This window comes from Pseudonaja textilis, chromosome 13, assembly GCF_049901715.1.
Source record: "Pseudonaja textilis isolate UNSWEBS1 chromosome 13, rPseTex1.2, whole genome shotgun sequence".
Classification (NCBI taxonomy): Eukaryota; Metazoa; Chordata; class Lepidosauria; order Squamata; family Elapidae; genus Pseudonaja; species Pseudonaja textilis.
Window position 1 is genome coordinate 11,364,621 of NC_142002.1, and position 20,206 is coordinate 11,384,826.

At 39.8% G+C, this 20,206-nt stretch overlaps 1 protein-coding gene across 1 annotated transcript in view; it reads left to right on the forward strand.

The window, feature by feature from the left end:
• ARNT2 (aryl hydrocarbon receptor nuclear translocator 2) overlaps window positions 1-13,474 on the forward strand; it is a 106,847-nt gene extending 93,373 nt beyond the window's left edge. Inside the window, exons 17-20 of the mRNA XM_026709640.2 lie at window positions 789-954; window positions 4,216-4,352; window positions 6,144-8,272; window positions 8,305-13,474. Of these exons, the coding sequence (XP_026565425.2) occupies window positions 789-954; window positions 4,216-4,352; window positions 6,144-6,242 (402 nt within the window). The 3' untranslated portion in view covers window positions 6,243-8,272; window positions 8,305-13,474. The remainder of the gene's footprint in view (window positions 1-788; window positions 955-4,215; window positions 4,353-6,143; window positions 8,273-8,304) is intronic.
• Window positions 13,475-20,206: the final 6,732 nt, after the last annotated feature.

The following is a 20,206-nucleotide window of genomic DNA, read 5'->3' on the forward strand; positions in this document are numbered from 1 at the left end:
ACCTATACCCATGATGGCGAACCTATAGAATGCATGCCACAGGTGGCACACGTAGCCATTTATGCGGGCACACGAGCCCCAGCCAAACTTATCTGCACTGTGCATGCGCGCACTTCCCAGCTGATTTTCAGCCCATTTGAGGCTGTTTTTGGCCTCCCTGAGGCTCGAGGGAAGCCTCTGCAGCCCCGGGAGGCTGAAAAATGGGCCTTCCTGAAATACCAGAAGTGCCTGTTTTCAGTCTCCGGAGCGCCTCTGGAGCTCGGGGGAGGCTGTTTTCGCCTTCCCAGGGGCTCAAGGAAAGTCTCTGCAACCTTTGGAGGCCAAAAAATGGGCCCGTTTCATCAGCACGGGGGTGGTGGTGTTGCATGCACATGCGCAGGATGGTGGGGCTCACTGCCTTCTGGGTACTGGTATGTGCAATTTTTGGCATGCGGGCCCAAAAAGGTTAGCTACCAATGACCTATACCATCTCAGACAAGTGACTGTCCAGTCTCTTTTTAAAAACCTCCAGTGATGGAGCGCCCATGATTTCTGAAGGCAAGCTGTTCAACTGGTTAATTGTCAGTTCCACAAGTTAATTTTCAGTTCCACCAGTTCCTTGAATTACAATAGCCAAGCAATAAAAATGAAAACAAATGACCTAATTAGCCTTGAAAAAAAGATGCTGATATTGTAATGCACAAGGCTGTCGGGGCTAAGCTTGGATCTCTGTCAGGTTGCTACATTGCTTTGTGAGAAATGTGGACAGATACATCATCTTTTGTTGTTGTTGTTTACTCTCCATTCAGCAAATCCCTTCACAAGCCAGCAAGGCACAATCATCCCCCTTTGCCATTGGATCCAGCCATACTTACCCTGCTGATCCAGCTTCCTTCAGCCCCCTTTCCAGTCCAGCTACGTCTTCTCCAAGTGGAAATGCCTATTCCAGCCTAGCTAACAGGACGACAGGCTTCGGTAGGTATGGAAGTTGCTCATAACTGCATTAGCGCATTAATGTACAGGTAGTCCTTGACTTACAACCACAATTGAGCCCAGAATTTCCTGTTCCTAAAAAAGACATTTGTGTTCTGACCAAGGCTTCTGAGACCGTAATTAAGCACACACTTAGTTAAAACAACTCTTGTTTCATTTCAACACTGGGAATTAAGTTCATTCCCAGCCTGTAATGAGTCCCAAACAGTCCCTCGAGATAAGCACCCACCTTTCTCTCCTTTGAATTGCTGCCAATAACTAAAGTGCCAAATTGACTGTAAAAAAACAACCGAAGTACAAAGTCCACACAGAGCTTCAAGGTTTAATCCAAACAGAGTGAATGACTTTACTTCCTGCAAAGGTTTCTTTACCTTTGCATGTCCTTTATACTTTATGGGAGGGCCAATCACCTCCTAGCCTTATTCCCGAGTCGCCCCTTTTGTCTCAGCTGCTCTTCTAGCAGCTCTGGGCACACATGCATTGGGAACAGGCTCCCCTGGGTCCTCTGCCTCTCTGCTGCCAGACTCCAGAGGCTCTGGAGTCGGCACGCCTCCCCCAGATGGTCCTGGCCCCATCTCTGTATTGGACGCAGGACCCTTGTCCGAGTCCTCCCCAGACTCCATGACTGGTCCCCATTCTTCCCCACTGTCCAATTCTGCTGCCGTCTGCACAGGCTGCCAGCAAACCACAACGATTTGTTAGGTTGAGTTTTGCCCTGTTTTACGATCTTTCTCACTGCCGTTGTTAAGTGAGTAACACAGTTGTTTAAGCGAATCTAGCTTCCCCATTGACTCTGCTCGTCAGAAGGTTACAGAAGTTGATTACAGGACCCCGTCATAAATAGGAGTCAGTTGCCAAGCGCCTGGATTTTGATCACATGACCATGGGAGGCTGCAGTGGTTATTTTTTTACTCACTGTATTGAGAAAACTAGAGAAATTGTCAAAAAGAAATATAGCAAGATAGTATGCATCATAAAACTAGCAAGTATAATGGTCAGTTTGGTGTCGTGGTTAAAGATACCAGTCCAGAAACTGGGAGACTGTGAATTCTAGTCCCACCAGCTAGGTGACTTTGGGGTAGTTCCTCTCTCAGCTCTTAAGAGGAAGAAGGCAAAGCAATATTCTGAAAATATTGTCTAGGTGACTTTAAGATAGAGGGCTTCAACTGCCAAAATTCTCCATGCTGGCTGGGGAAGTTTGAGGGCTGAAGTCCACATATCTTAAAGTTGCCAAGTTTGAAAAAAAAACACCCACTGGTCTAGAAGATTTGACCCCATGGCCCCTATCAAGGGTTATCTTTATTACTCTTGGCAGCTTTCATGACACTGGCTCTTGCAAGCCCTTTTTTCAGGAATAGAATACCGAACAGACTTTTCCAAAAGTGATGCTAGCCAAAATACAAGAGTTGAACTATCTGGGTGCATAAGGGCATTGTGACTGCAAAGGAAATAGACATAAGAATTCTGACTGGCTAATAGCCCAGTATTCTTCCAGGCAGATTCTTTATCATCTGACAATTTGCTCCTGTTTGCATTAAAAAAAAAATACCCCAGAAGATTAAAAAAAAAAAAGAAAGGAATTGAACAGGAATTGTTTTCAAAGGAATTGTTTTCAAGTCAGCAAATTGAAGCACTATCCCCAACCAAGGGGACTTGACTGAAAATTCAGAACAGGGTGTGAGTGGATATGGCAGAAAAAAAAGGTGAAGAGAGAACACATTAAACATCAAAGTGTACACAACCCAAAATGTCTGTGGTTTTCTTTCTTTCGGTTTCTTTTTTAAAAGTTCTGTAATGAATTATTCCAGCCCAAGGCAAGGAGAAAGGGAAAATAAAACTTGCTTCAACTGTTCCGGACACTGGATCTAATGTCTAGTGTGTGTTTTTTCAGGACACTGGTTCTTCTAATTCAAAAGTTACCAATAGGATTTGTTTTAAAAAGATCAGCATCAAACAATGTTTAGGTCTGCAAAAACATGCTGACAATTACACCATTGTTGGTATGATTAATATAGTAATTAATATTAAAAAGTAGGCCTTTTGGACTACATTCACAAATAGAAAAGTTAGTGCAAGTTTCTAATTCTTACAAAGAATTTTAATGTTCTCCTTTGGGAAGAATGAACACAATTTGAGGAATAATCCTGGAAAGACTCTTCATTTTCTGGAGGGTTGGGGCAAAATGTCTCCTTTTGACTCTTGACAGACCTTTTTGTTCTGACCTTCACAAAATCACAAAGCAGACTCCTTGTCTGGACAAGTCCCCTTTTTATTAGGCTAATTTTTTTTAGGCAAAGTCCTGGCAAACAATCTTTCAAGAGTGATTTACAATCACAGACCTTATCAGGCTTGGAGAGTTGCCAGGCTGATAGCTTCCAAGCGCAATGCTGTAGCAGAAATTACTTGGCAAGGAGTCAGGAACAGATCTTCACCCTAATTAAATGAACTATTTGTCTCCTGCAAACACCACTCCCCTTTTGCTCCTCTTTATTCCCTATGGGAGGAGCCATTCACCATCTACCTGTGCCTTTACTTCCAAGTCGACCCTTGTTCCTTAACTGTTCCCTTCTCCTGGCAGCTCTGTGCATGCGCACATGGGGAACAGGCTCCAGCTGTTCTTCTTCCCCAATCATCTCTGACTCTGAAGGCAGCTGATAACTATTGGACGATCCTGGCCCCATCTCTGCCTCTGACGCAGAGCACTCGTCAGTGCCTTCCCCAGGCTCTGCTGACAGGCCACAACACTTTTTGTATGCATTTAGATAATATTTTAAAGAAGGAGCTTCTTTGCGGTATGCAGGAATATTCTGTGAAGTGACAGGAAAGAGAGGGAAACCCTACCCTAAGAATAAAAGGTAAGTAATGAGTCTTACCACTATTCTGCAAAAACCTTGCTATTTCTTCAAACTGGATAACACTACATCTCTCATTGCTTAGAGTAAGGGAGACTTTTTTTCCTTGCACAGAAAAGCATAGAATGATGTCATGGAAGGTAAAACTCTATTGTTTATCACCGGTTGATTTTTTCACAAAACAAGGGCTTTGGAAGGAGGAAAGATTTAGGAAGGATAAGATATTCTGTCATATCTTGTACTAACAGATTCAATCCAACCCACAGGCATTTTAAGGTTCCCAGCGCTGGCGCTAATTCACCCACAGACAAAATGCTAGAATTATCATTTTGTTTCACAGAAAGGGGTGCTTCTAACAAGAATCATCACAATGAGGTTTTTATTTTTTTAGCTGAGAGCAGCCAAAGTAGTGGACAGTTTCAAGGGCGGCCTTCAGAGGTCTGGTCCCAGTGGCAAAGCCAGCACCATAACCAGCAGAACAGCGAGCAGCATCCTCACCAGCAAACCAGCCAGACAGAAGTGTTCCAGGTAAGTGAGAACCACCAAAAATGTTTGGGCACCATAGTTCTAGCTTTAGGGATGTCATGGTGAACTTATGGCATGCATGCCGGAAGTAACACGCAGAGCCATCTCTGCTGGCACACGAGCCATCGCCCTAGCTCAGTTCCATTGTGCATGCACGCACACGCATACCTCCCTCCAGCCAGCCAGCTGATTTTCAGGTATCTGCAGCGCATACATGGGGGCAGGGCACATGTGGGAAACATGCATGCATGCACAGGGAGTGGGGGGTCATGCATGCATGTGCAGGGGGTGGGGGAGCACGGGGAGAGCATGTCAGGGGGTCAGGGGGAGCACAGGAGGTTGAGCACACTTTTGGTACACGACAACAAAAAGGTTAGCCATCACTGCTTTAGGGATTCCATAGAGTCATTGAGTGGGAAGGAGTCCTAGAAACACTTACATCCAACTCCTGCTCACTGTTGGATTCCATGTTAAGACATCCATAACAACTGCCCATCCAGGCTCTGCTTGGAGACATCCAGAACAGGAGAACTCCTTAAATAGCAATTGCATTTAGACTTATGTACAATGCTTTACAGCCCTCTAAGTGGTTTACCCCCAACAATCTGGCTCCTCATTTTACCGACCTCGGAAGGATGGAAGGCAGAGTCAACCTTGAGCCTGGTGAGATTCGAACTGCCAAACTGCAGTCAGCCAGCAATCAGCAGAAGTAACCTGCAGTACTGCACTCTAACCACTGTGCCACCGTGGTTCTCAGAGGTTCTTAAAATGTTTGACTCAATTACCCCTTTTCCCGGTCTCAAATAATGTCATTACACCCCACAACAAAACCAAATTCTGCCTAGCAATGGCAAATACAAACTGGATTTCAACACACAACTAAGTAATTTCCATTTGCTCCATTCCCTCTTGGAAGTACTTACCCCAATTTCAAAAGCCACTAGCTAGATCCTGTTCTAGTAAAACTGCGTTTACTTTTAAGATGTTTTTCCTAAGTTCAACTATCAGTAGCAGGGCTATATTTTAAGACAACTATTCTTATCTTTCTTTCTCACCTGTTCTGATAATTTAAAAATGCTATCCATAGCATCTTTTCTCAAAGCTAAGTTTACTAACTTTTTCAATCTCTCCTTATACAGTAGGATTTAACTTACAGTCCCACAATCTTCATTATTATTGGTCCCTATCCATTTTAGATTCTCTGACAAATCCTTCTTAACATGAGGTGCCCAGCCAGTTTAGGGTGGAATTTTAGGTATTACTTTTTTGTGATTTGGAAAAGATTGCTCACCTCCTTCTCGAGATCCGTAGATTTAAAGGAGCAAGAACAGTAGGATAATCCAGTATGTATTTAAAACTAATTCATCGCTAGATTTGCAAAACTCAGAAGAGTGAAGGTTAAACTGAAGGCATAGTATCTTAGCACATACTAGAGATTGACAGAAAATGGGCTGCATAAGTACAGTGGAAAATGCATGCATGTAGTGTGAATGTATTTAAATTTATTGGTTGCCAACTCCAGTGGGCAGCATCGATTTAAAAAAAAAACAGAAGTTCATGGCTGACTCATGGACAGCCTTGGGTAGCTGATGAAGGATACCAGGTACAGATACCCTTGGTCTTACTTTTATTTTGGAAACATTTCTTTGCTACTTGTTCTGCTCCTTTTTCAGTTGACTCCTTTGCAATGAAACAATGTGTTGGTCTTGAATTGCAGAAGTTTCAAAAGAGTATTTTTTTATCCCCGAGTTAAACCAAAATCACATTTTCTTTTGCTTTTTCATTCTTCTACAGGATATGCTACCTATTCCAGGGGATCCAACCCAAGGGACTGGCAATTACAACATAGAAGACTTTGCTGATTTGGGCATGTTTCCACCATTTTCTGAGTAAATTTATCTTGCCAGATAACCTGCTCTGGCACAGGGCTGGGGAAACCCTGCTGATGTAGCCTGGGCTCTGGTTTTTGTTTGTTCATTTGTTTATTGGTGTCAACATTATCATAGAAGCTCTTATGCAAGAAGCCTCCGTATTTTTTTTTATTTGAGATAACTTCCTCTCCTTCACCATGTTAACCAGGCAAGTTCTAATAATTTGCATTGTATTAGTCAGGACTCGTATAAGGGTTCAATTTGTACAGGTAATCCTTGACCCATGGCCACAATTGAGCTCAAAATTTCTGTTAACAAATAATCAGAGTTGGAAGGGACCTTATAGGTCATCTAGTCCAACCCCCTGCCCAAGCGGGAGACCCTGCACCATTTCTGACAAATGGCAGTCCAGTCTCTTCTTGAAAGCCTCCACTGATGAAGCGCCCACAACTTCCAAAGGCAACGTCTGTTCCACGGGTTGATTGTTCTCACTGTCAGAAAGTTTCTCCTTATTTCCAGGCTGAATCTCTCCTTGTTCAGTTTCCATCCATTCTTCCTTGTCTGGCCTTCAGGTTCATTGGAGAGTAGCTTGATCCCTTCCTCTCTGTGGCAGCCCCTTTTGTTAAGTGAGTCATTTGTTAAGTGTATTTTGCCCCATTTTACGACCTTTCTTGCCACAGTGGTTAAAGTGAATCCCTGCAGTTGATGCATCAGTAACACAGTTGTGAAGTGAATCTGGCTTCTCTCATTGACTTTGCTTGTCAGAAGTTTGTAAAAGGGGATCAAGTGATCCTGGGATGCTGCAACTGTCATAAGTCTGAACCAGTTGGCAAGCATCTGAATTTTGATCACGTGATCACAGGGATGCTGCAAAGGTCATAACTGTGAAAAATGGCCGTAAGCCTCTTTTTTCAATGCCGTTGCAACTTTGGTCACTAAATGAACTGTTGTAAGTTGAGGACTATCTGTATTTCATTCCCATTGGCAGAAGGGGTCAGGGTTGGATGGGTGAAGGAAAGGGGAGGAGCAAAAGGATGCGGGGGGCACTTTGTGATTTTCCCCCCAGAGCTCTTAACCTCAGAATGTGAATCGTTGCTAATTTCCCATTTCCACGAAAATTATCTTGCTCAAATATTAGGTGTGCCAGTCCTTCACTCACTATTCAAAACCCACCAGATTTCTCTAGAACTTGGAACAAAGGAGTTTTAATGAGTAATGCATAGCAGTCTTAGGTTGGGATGGATTAAAAGAAACACAGTTCAGTCTCCATAATTTGCTTCACTGGGGGAAAATCCTTAAATTGCTTGATATGAACTTGTTGATTTAGTCACTGCAGCCCAACCCTTTAAAAGGAACCTAACTAACAAGGGTGGCAAGAACCGACCTATTGTAATTCCAAACTAAAATTTTCCTGCATATAGATGTGCTGAATATATGGTAGCACTGACTACGCACAACACAAAGGTAGAATTATTATGGTTGTGGGTTTGTAACCAGATCTCAGCTCACGTTGCAACCAGGGTCAAAGAAGGTTGAATGTTTGTGATGCCTTTTTGTGTATGTGTGAGATGCCTTGAACACGTGGGAGTATCAGTTAAAATAGTAACAAGCAACAACTATACTAGCCATCCTGGATCACAAATGTTGTAATTTAGATCAAGAATGTCTAAGATGATAAAGTTTATAGGCTAGAATAGAGAATGGACAGTCTATCTATTCTTAGGATCTGCTCTAGATTGGAACTATAGGATTAAAAAAAAATATCAAAACCGAAACCCAAGCTGTTGTACCATATGACCTTACCTTCAGCATGATTATCTATGCTTCATTATGCTCTCTGCCACCTATTTATAAAGTTTTGTAATAATTAAAAAAAATACATAGAAAAGCATACCGCATAGAAACGTATACTGCATACACACACATGCAGTAATAGAAAAACATACAATGAAATGGCATTGCTTTGTGTTTAAGTAAAAAAGAATAGATCTGTGACACGCTAAGACGTTTTTTTAAATCAACTCTGATTTATATATATGTGTGTGTGTATGTGTGTGTATGTGTGTGTGTGTGTGTGTGTCCAGGCTGTGGGCAGAATTATCCTGTAATACTGCATTTATCCTGTAACCACTGCACCACAGGGCTTGAGTTAGTAACTCTTACTAACTTGAGCTCTTTCAAACTCTTTCAACCACCCTCCACCCCAAATTGGCACTAAATATAATGCATTCTGTATTGGAATTTCAAGGGAGCTAATGAAGATCAAGGACACTGAAAGAAATATATTGTGGATGTACTGCATAGAAATTATGTTAATATGATGTATATTACACACTGCAAAATCTACTTGTTCATAGCATTGTTTGGTGTCATGCTTGCAAGGCACCTTATTCAAATGAGATGTGCTTGTGACTACAAAGAAGGATTAAGCAGGAAGATTGTGACTTCTATGGCAGGGATCATTAAATGGCCAGTAAATTGTGAGATTGGGCCAGTGATGTTGTGGCTCACCCATTTTCTCGAGGAAAGTGTGCACGTGTGTGTTAATGCCTTCATTGTTTATCTTATAGTCATTCTAGGCCAGTTTGAATGTAAGGTTACATTCCTGTAATCTGGTGCTTTCTGGCAAAAATGTTTATGGTCTTTCTGACTCCATGTTAAATCCAGCTAAACTTGAATGTGTAGACATTTTTATACCATCTGTATAACTAGTATCATATGAAATCAGTTCTTTGTGTCTGTTTGTCTATCTCTCTGTTTGGGTTTGAGTTTGCTATAGAAATAGAAAGTCTGCAACAAAGGAAGCTGTTTGGACAGGGTGCATGATAGCATGGAATTTATAAAACAAATTTAAAGGGCAGTTGATCTAGGCTGAGATCTAGTAAGCCCTCCTCTTTGGAACAGGAGATATACATGTCACATGGTATGTGGTCTTAGAGAACAGATATTAATGACTGCATTAGTCCAGTTCATCCAATCTTCTCTTTTCTTTCTGTAAAGGAAGAACAATTACTGAGTCATTGTGGCTTTCTTTACACATTAATTTGCAGAATCCTTGATTGTCCAGAATTTAGCACCTTCCAAATGAGTTGAGGTACAGCCTCCTTCATCCTTGGCAGGTATGGTGGGACTTGTAGGTCTGTGTACCCAGGTTAAGAGAGAGACCATTACATACAATCAGCAATTAATGTATTGGTGGAATGTCACAAATTCAGATTGCAGCTGAGTTAGCACAATGTGTTTAAGCCATTGGTTTAAAAATGCATTATTCAATAGGCCACAGGTGGCTGAGTTCACACTTATTGCTGAGCCATAAGTCATGGTTTACAAACCAATGCTTGGGTTTACAAATTGCCTAGTTTGCTAAGCCTAGTTTGACATGTGCACTGAGTATTCTTAATGTTCAGTGCCTTGGCTATTCTCTGATGTGACACAGTCCAGCAGATTCGCAGTTGTAGACCCAGTATATCTGGAAGACTGAAGGAACAGCTTTTACATTCAAAAATAGTCTTAACTGCAAGCAAGAAAAAGTGGCTGAATCCACCAATCTTCTGAAACCAAGTTAATAAAAATAATTCCTGCATTTGCATAACATGCTATATCCAAAACAAACTCCATTGTGACTTAAGGTGATGCCTGTTTCTCACAAAATCCTGAATTACAGGTTACAATCAACTCCATTTTAGCCCATCCCAGCATATCCTGCAAACGTAACTAATATGAATATTAATGTCAAGACAAAGAATAAGTGAACAAGGGTAGAAGGAAACACTTCTGATATCTGGCTCTCACAATAGATACAGGAAACTATTTTCAGCAGTAACCCAAGTTGAGTGTAATAAGTAGTTCCAGCCTTTGGGCTGGTTTCACGAAGCTCGAAGCCATAAAATGGTTTGTTTGTATTTAGCTTAACGTGATGTTATTTGTGTGATGTATCTGTTCCCCCCCCAAAAAGACATCATGGGCTTTTTATGACAAACCATAATTTAAAATCTTACTTTCTTAAGATTATAAATTGTATCTTGTTTTAATCATGGCTTCAGTTTATACCTGAAGTAAAATTATTTCTGTGCTCTGCCCTGTTTTGTTTTACATATTGGCAAAAGAAATAGTGAGAATTGAGAATCCTGATTACTTCACTAGTTTATAAGATTCACTCTGCCTTGTTCTAACGTCTTCAAACCATAGTTTTTAAAAAGCCTAAATTAGTGTTATTAATATTAGTAAATTAGCTCAGTTTGTATAAAGCATTAAGCCTTAAGCAATGTTTTTTACGGTGTTTGAACAACATGGTTTAAAGTTATTGGCAAACCAAGCCAGTGTGGTATTTTGTTTGTTTGTTTTTCAACAAATCTGAGGTTAAAAATTCCGATTTTGTGTTATATGTGAATTCCACCGTTATTTTGGTCATCAGTGCCTATATACTGTATAATTTGGTTTCTTTTCCTGGTTAGAAAGCAACATATAGAATTACAAGCCAACCTTTTCAAAGTTCTGAATTCATTTTAGTCCAGCGTTAACAATACTGGTGGATCTTTTTTGTCCTTTGCTGGTGTGTATACATTTTTATATACACTATGCTTCTCACATCACCCTTCTTTTAAACGTTTGGCAGATGTGCAGTCTATATAATAGGTTATATAATATATAATAGATATTATATAGGCTATCTAACAGATATTTTGTTTAATCTTGGTGAGTTTGTTTGAGGGACAGCTAGAAAGAAGAAACTGACACCTTAGTTTTTCAGATGAAGGGAGGATAATAAATGACACTAAATGTGGATAGGTTTGGGATACCATTAAGATACTTTGCAATGACTACGGAGGACCAAATATATTACATTGATGATGATGTTATCCATTCAGTCATGTCTGACTCTGGGCGATTCTATGGAGCAGGTCTTTCCATATCTTCTGATCTTGCACTACTTCTCCGAGTTTTTCTGTGATCAGGCTGGTGTCGTCTTTGATGGTGATTTTATATTATCCATCTGCATCTCTTGCTTACCAATTGCATAGACACACAAGATATTGGCTATTAGGTGCAAACATCTTCTGGTCATCCTTAATGCAATATTGATCTTAATTGGGAAGAAAGCACTGTAATAATGCAGCCCCTATTGGGGCTATTGACAAATTAATATACTATAAATCAAGGGTGTCAAACTCAAAGCCAGCAGGATGGATGCAGCCTGCAATGTGGTTGGATCAGGTCCATGGGGCTGCCCCAGTCTACCCAGTGCGAAGAAACATGTCAACTCATAAAATATTTCTATGGTCTTTTTAGAGTTGCCAACAGAAAGGGAGGGGGGGCAGTGCAGCAGCTTGCAAAACCGAAACTGCATTCCATAAATGTTTTCAAAGATAGTAACTAGGTGACTGAAGTTTCTGGCACTCCAAAATTCTAACTGGAGAGCATGATTGATGACTCTTGGCTATGGATGTGCCCCATTGGCGAATATGAATTATGATACACCCAGGGGGTGGGGGGAAAACCAGGGTCAAGGGTGACAATGAATGATGTGTCTCAGAGTCGGCTACACTCAGGCAATGCCGAACCTTTTAACTCCCAATAAATCCTTTTTGGAAGTTTTGAGACTCGTGGTTTAAATGGGGTTAAGTAACGGAATCCTGGCACATCGAGCCAGTGTGGCTTCAGCCTGGTCTACTCAATGCAAAGAAGAAACATGCCAGCAGTTTGGGGAGTGCCGTCATGCTGGCCACACCCACCCAGTCAGCCACACCCATGGCTGGCCGGCCCCAAGATCAACCACAGTCCTGACATGGCCCTCAATGAATTGAGTTTGACACCCCTGCTGTAAATCGTCACAGTAAATATTTTTTAATATGACTAGAGTTTACACAAAACCCATAATGATTATGTGGTTGTTTTCTGCTTGGTACAATGGATTAGTTCCACCCATTATTATACAATCTGGCCCAGCCTAGATTTTTGATCGGATAAATTTCTTCAAAATTCTCACTGCCATGATCCCATTCTTTTCCAGCTTCTGTCCTTCTGATCCTTCCTAGATGAAGGCAAGAGGGAAATATTTTTGACCTCCACCCACTAGCAATCTTATCTTCTCCTGAAATAAATGGTGAAATCATCTGAGTTGATTTCAGTGGGGAAAAAATGCTTGAAAATTTCCCATTGAGATCAACAATGTGTTCATTCTTGGCTCTGAATTGTACATTGCTTTGCATCAGTTCCACCCCACCCCACCCCAAGAAATCACTACAGGTGTTTTGTTTATTTAAATGACTTTTCTTACCACTGGCATCAATCTCTGTTGGATTCTTTCATGTCTCTGTGTGGAATTGTGCTGTGGATAAAAATGTGTTTTGTCCTTCTGAATGTTTTATGTAGCAAAAGCAGTTTTGTGTGTCAATATAATGAATAACTTGCCTTTTAAAAATTCATTAAAATAATAAAACGTCATAAACTACTTACCATGGAATGTAGAGCTGTTGTCTGTAGGATGATATGATTCTTTTTATGGATTTAATGATTATACTTAAGATTTACTTTTTAAAAAATAATACAGGATTTCACTGTGTCTTTATTTTGCTTATGTTTATATATTGTTTCTCCAAACAAATTTGCAAAGTGGCTGATGGTATAGAGCATTAAAAAGGTACAAAAAGTCAAAATCCTAAAATGGTTGTTAGGTCCAGTGACAAAGAGGGCCTGAGCAGGGGGTTGGACTAGAAGACCTCAAAGGTCTCTTCCAACTCTGTTATTCTGTTAGAGTTCATCTAGAGAACATTTTCAAAGACTGTTGGTACTGAAGATAAACAAACTTCTTTTAGAAACCCTCACTTGGAAGCCTCTGTACCAAGGAGATACATGGGCATAATTTGCAAATGGAAATTTTGGGATGTCGATCTCTGGTAGATCTCAGTGGAGAGAAGTAATTGTTTTCTCTAAAGGGATGTGCAGCAAAATGAAACGTCATAGAAGTATTATTCTAACAGCTCCAGGCTTTCCAACTACACTTGCCTGAAATGATTATTTTATTTGAAAAGAAAAAAGTGAGGCTTTTCTAGCCTGGCATTCTTCAGTTGCATTGGGACTGAATTCCCAATGTTGGCTTGAAAATGGTGAGAGCTGCATTTCCACTCTAGATTTGTCTCTATGACTTTCTTTGTGACTTCTCAAGATGACCTCATCCTCTACAATCAAAAAACCTCTGTAGCTGGACAATCATGTTCTCTTTCCCTTCGTGATTCATTAAACATCTGAATTTGATCTAGTTTTGGAAATTTATTATGGAGTCTGGAACAAATTCATCGTAAATCTCCCTTGCCAGACTTGGGTAATTTCCACTATCCCCACTTCCTCTTTCAACCACAAAATTGTCAAAAGCAATCGAGGTGTTCTCCATTACAAGTCTCCCAACAGCCTTTATCATTAGTAAAGGCAATGGCTGATGCAGCTGGAATCCAATAGTTGGAGAAATATAGGGATTTTTTTAATGATATCTTGTCAAAATGATACCCAGCCCCATGGACTTGGGTAGTTCAATTTCATGTTCAAACAGGTAAGACTAAATATTTAAGGGTATTCAAGAGATAGTGATTGAAGAAAAAGCTAAAAAAAATTACAATACTTTCAATATACCTCTTGCCAGGAACAATTTTTGTGAAATCATCACAGCTGGCCATTTGCTATGTTCAGCTATGTTTTGTTGTGACTGAAAATACCAATTTGATTTCCCACAAGGCATTGGAACATTACTAGTATAGTGGTAGAATTCAATTTTTTTTACTGCCAGTTCTGTGGGCGTGGTGTGGCTTGGTGGGCATGGCAGGGGAAGGATACTGCAAAATCCCCATTCCCCCCCCCCCACCTCACTAACCTGCTTTCCAGTTCTGTTCTCCTGCGCAGGGCAACCAAAGAAGACCCAGCCAATCAGCTGGGACTCAATGGGAAACAGAGAATAGATGGGGGTGAGGCCAGTCAGAAGTGGGATTTGCCCGATCTCCAAGCTAATCAAAATTTCTGCTACCGGTTCTCTGGAACTGGTCAGAATCTGCTAAATACCACCTCTGCTCCAGAATGTCAGAGGAGACTTTCAAATCTAGCTTTCCCCTACTGAGTCAGAACCCCTTATTTTTTATTGATAAGTGACATGGTCCTTCATATAGATGTGTTGGAAAACTGGTAGTTTTCCAGTTCTGACCCAGGTATTTTTTTCATGGCACTCTTCCCCCAGTCACCAGATATTGCTTCATGAGAAAGTATTTGAACAGTAGCTGAGCAGCTGTGTAAATATATTAAAAAAATTTAAATACATTTTTTTAACATTGTTAAAGAAAATTCTTGATTTTTCTCTTCCTTTAATCTCCACACTTACCCTGCCTTGCCAAAAGACCTACGGGGAAATGAAGATCCAAGCTGGAGAAGAAATAACAATAATAACACAAAAAGTCAACAAAATTTGAAACCTTTTCTCCTTTTTTCCCCACTTGGATCTAAATGTACCCTGACATCTGCACATTTGGAGACAATCTCCAGCTTTTCTAATTGACCATGTTCTAAGGAAGCTTCCTTCCTTGGCCTCGAGGCTCAGTTAATTGTGTAATTCTGAAAATCCTTCCCTGAATTGGAGGGACAAACCATGCCTACAAAGTACTGGGATAGCTCCAGATGACTGCATGGTCACTTCCCCTGTTCCCAGCATTGATAGGTGACTATTGCTAGTAACATAAAAGCAAAATTAGCCTCCACCCACAAAAGCAAGGAAAGGCTGATGTCACACTGTTCTAACCTACAAATGTGAATTGTTGGTTTGGGGTTTTTCAGGTAGGTTCTATGGAATCTAGTCATTTGTCATTTAAATAATAAACCATCATTGAGCCAGCTGCAGCTTCACATAATCTGTGAACCACAGCAAGAACAACATAGGAAAGTTCTTGGCTCAATCAGACCAAGGGCATATCTCATCTCCAAAAGAGAAAGGTGGGAAGATAAGAAGAACATCTTACATATTCTGAACATTGTCCATCAGCTGGTTCTGAAAGACATATATTCTCTGATACTCATGGCAATTTATTTAATGTAGAATGGTATATCTCTGGGCAGTAATAACAGTTACAAAATTATCACAACACAATAGTACAATAAATAAAAACCAGTAACCAGGTAAAAGCTACAGTAATCCCACAGACTCCATCATACATCCTAACTCTGATGCCCAGTGGTAGAAACAACTCTTCAAGGTCTTACAAAAGCCCACCAGGGTTGGTGCGAATCCCAGGAATGAGATTCCAAAAAGCAGGCATTATGACACAAAAGGTTATGTTTGTGTGTCCTATGAATGGAACACTATTAGATGGGAGTCTCTACTCCTACATCTGGTGGGGCAGCTAGTCATAAATGAGGAGAGATGTCCCTCAAACATCCATGGAGATTCTCAGTCATCTAGGTCATGGTTGTTTCAAAGATGTATTCCCCCCCTCCCAAAAGGCAACTGAAGTTTCTTGGTGTTTTCTTAACTTTTTCTTCTCATCCAAGAAACTTCTTGGACAAGAAGTAAAATGTTTTCAAAGAACACCAAGAAAGACCCATTGCCTTTTGAACAACAATAACAACAAAAAAGAGCACCTTTGGGTCATGTCTGTCAAATAACCTGGCACCATAATTCATTCATTCATTCATTTGCATGGCCACTTGATTGAAACTATGTGACTCCATGTGGGTTACAGCAGTCAAAAAGGTCTCAAAACAGCAATCAAAGAGAAAACACGATGCACATTGGGTGAGCGATGAAACATCTTAACATAACATCCATTTCCCCATTACAGCCTACTGCTCGTCTAACCCAATGCTGGAGGAGGCAGCCATGTTTTAAATGCCTGTTCTGACATAACTGGGGTAGGTGCTCTACTGGGAGGCAGGTCCAGCATGGTCTATGACATTTCGCCATGGCCAACTTGCCATGGCCAATTTGCTGCAAGACAACTTGCCATGGCCATCTCACCATAGGACAACTCACCGCTGGAAAAGAGTTGCTCTAATATCAAAGAAATGGTGGAATAGAATCATTAAAGAAAGGATGCAAAAGGAGGGACAAAATGAAATGTGAATGGCAAAAATTAAAATAATTTTTATTTATTTTAAATAATTACATAGAATCATTAAATTGTCTTGCAGCAAGTTGGCTATGATGAGTTGTCCCATCCCCGGTCCAGCAACAGAGAAAATTTGTTTTCTGTTCGCAACAGATGGCACAGTTTAATGGAGCAGGGTGCATTAAATAGTAGTAAGATAGAGGCGGAAGAAGAAGTAGAAGAATCCAAGATAAACACAGATGTTATCATCTGTACCTTTGATCAAATTCTGTAAGAAAACAGAATTACATAAAACATTCCATATCTGAAGGCACCCTAAGAAAAAATGCATTTAGAGCTAGGCATTTCATGTTATCAAAACCCCTATAAACCTGCATTCAGTTTCTGAACTTTTAAGTGTCAATACAATGGATCAAAAAAAATATCCCTTGGAAGAAGTATGATTAGGATGCTAATTCTTTGAAGGGAGTCTTAATTTCCTTTTGCAGGCTTCTACCGGGTAATTCAAATCGTGGATATTGGTCAATAAAAAAAGATTGGGAAAGTATGAACTGGCGGAAACAAATGTCTTCTTCTTTAAAAAAAAAGTTTATAAAAATACTGCATACGTATTTGAGTTGAAAGAGTACAATGCATCTGGGAATTTCTGGAACACAGATACTGTCTCATAGAAAAGTCACAATAACACAATAATGAAAGCAATGTGATCACTTCCCAAATACTGAATAAGTAGAAATTGCAATTTATAGCTGGTTTTGGTCAGGAAATTTCTCGAGCTAAACATTCTTTCATTTTGTGTTCTTGCTGAATCATAGCCCTCCTCTTTTCTTCCAATTGCTACACTTATTTTTATAATTTAATGTAGAAAAATTGGGCAGATGCCTTTGCGAAATAAGGATGTATATACAGTTTAATTTAAAACTTGCTGTGCTGTATCTGCTAATTCATATGAATAATTTCCAGAGTTCTGAAATGATGTTTGCATTTTGCCCAATTTTACCTTTCGCCAGAAGAAACAGAAAAAAAATATTTTCAATATTACTGCATCAATATCTGTATTGAAATAATACACGTATCAAGATTTATAATATTACAAAAAAAAGTTAAACCAATGGTGTGCTCCCTGTACAGAAAAAAAGAGAGACAGAAGAAATCTGCTGCATTTTAAAACAGCTAAATCGATTATACCATATTTTATGACACACATGGATTTTACTGTAAATGTTGTATTCCCCATAATTTTGTTTTCAGAAATTAAAACTCCAGAATTGCCTTTGTGGAAATGAGGAAGCGCTTACCATGTAATAGAAACATTGCTATATCTGCAAATTTATGAGAATAATTTTCCAGGTCTGAAGCAATACAGTATTTACATTTTGCTTAATTTTGTCTTTTCCCAGAAGAAATCTGTTTCATTTTAAAACAAGCTAAATTGATTTTACCATTTTTATGATGCACACAGATGTTACTGTAATTGTGTTCCCCACAATTTTGTTTCCAGGATGATGTACCGTAAAATAATGGCTGAAGAATATTTGCAACATTTTCCGTCAAAGAAATTAAAAGGGTTCACACAATATAGTAAGCACTTTGAGTCATCCATTATAGGCTTAATATTTTAGGCACATTCAACCAACAGAATAAAAGTGAATTTATCCCGTGAGTAGCTTCACACCACTATCCAAGCCTGCATTGCTTTGACCACGATTACCAAATAAGCCACCATTTCCTAGTTTCACACCAAACAATAGTAATTTATTAAATCTATATGCTGCCTGACTCTGCAAAATATTGCTTAGAGTGTTATATGAATCAGGCTAGTATCTAAAGTCTGCAGTTTCTATTAAAATCATAGTAACAATTAAAAAAAATGGCTACCTATTATTTAGTCAATCTGCTCAGAGATAAAGAGATTTCTCAGTTCTCATTTCATAATAATTGTATTGCCATTGTTGATATTTTTTCCAACAATACAGAGTGAATTGTTCTTCTCTTGTTCAAGTTTCCTAATCTAGTCTACAGTCTTGATATTTTCTAATTGTCTCCCATATAAGTATTGGGACAAATATTGTATGGGACTGACAGGGAAGCCACTTGTATATAAACAGAGAGCAAACCTCAGTTCTTCCCTCACTGATGACATTACATAGTTGGATAAAGAAATGTCTGCAAGAAAACAGCCAAGATCAGAGAGCACCAAAGAACCTTACAATAACCAGGTCTAATCCTCATTATATTTTCAAGGTCAATCATAGTTTGCATGAGTTACCACCTGCTTTGACTCTCCATCTTTCTCTCTCTCCCTCCCTCCCTCCCTCTCTCTCTTTCTCTCACTCACTCTCTCCCCACCCCCTCGTTCAGAATAGCCTAGTTTTCAGTCTAGCCTATAGCCTTGAGATGTGTGTGTTGACCAGGGAACTTGTTCTCAAATTTCTAGGAGAAAGAGAAAAAGGACGTTCTAGTGTTGATATTACCAACAAAGCAGTGGTTATTCATTCAAGAAGAGTTGATATATGAATAAAAGCTTTTGAGCTGATGATGGCACAGAATAATCATGAGCAACTGTAGGATAAGTTTAAGAAAACAATAAAGGAGGAAATGGCAGGAAACGCACCCCGAGCTTATGGAATCCCTCAAAGGAAATTGTTCCATTGGGGAAAGGATGGGTGGGGTTTTAAAAAAACAAGCCCTTTTCTGTATTTGCTCCCTTGACCTCTTTTCCTTAAATGCTGATGTTAGCAGCAAGACAGATGATAATCCTAATGTAAAATTGGCAATCTAAAGCTGCCAATTACTGATATTTCTTTGTATTCCCGTTTTTCTTGGCTTGACTCAAAGGAACTTCTCCATGGATTGTCTCTACTGTACAAGCCCTACCCTACAGAGAAAATTCTTGTTAGGATGTGGGAGACCAATAGAACTTTATGTTTTTAAAAAAATAAAAACTTGCAGAATCAGGCTGAATAATTTGCTTATATTGTGATATCAGCCAAAGCTCTTCATAGCACACTGTTGGTTTAGCTGATTTGCTTGCCTAATTTTGGTGCGTCAATTCTTTTCTTATGGAAGGTGGTTTTGGCGCCTGCAATTCATCCAATTTCCAAGGGGAAGGGGGAAAAAAGACAGAGTAACATCCTTCCTTACTATATAAGAAAATCACAGTATTTCCATTTCAGGGTCTCCAGTGAAAGAACAGAACAAGGAAAGCCATCAGCTACTCATGGGGTGGAAGTGTGTTAAGAATTACGACTCTATCTATAAAAGAAGCCCTGGGATTTTATTAGTAATGTCCTTACAATGGCATTGTGTTCTTGAAATAACAGTAACCTTAATTTGAGTAAATGGATTGAGACTTGCAGGATACAAAAATCAAACCAATGTGATCTACCCTACTCCATCCCAGTCCAACTATCTTGGAAGCAAATTTGAGCTACAATTCTGAACATACAGATTAGGCAGTGCAGACATGCAGACATGCAGATTGCAGGCGCCAAAACCACCTTCCATAAGAAAAAAAAAATCATTACCAGTTCTGTGGGTGTAGCTTGGTGGGCATAGCAGGGGAAGGACACTGTAAAATCTCCAGTCAGAGGTGGCATTTGCTGGTTCTCTGAGCTAGTCAAAATTTCCACTACTGGTTCTCCAGAACTGGTCAGAACCTGCTGAATACCACCTCTGAGATTAGGGAATAAAATGTTTTGAATCTTGCGAAGCAATTCCAGGATAACCCTGAATAAAGACATCCCAGTTAATAACAATAGCTACAGATTTTATATTTATATCTGTAGCTATTGTTATTAACTGCAAAATCTTTATTCAGGTTATCCAGGAACCATTTCCCAGGATTCAATACATACCATACATACATACATACACACATACATACATACGTATGTATGGTACGTAC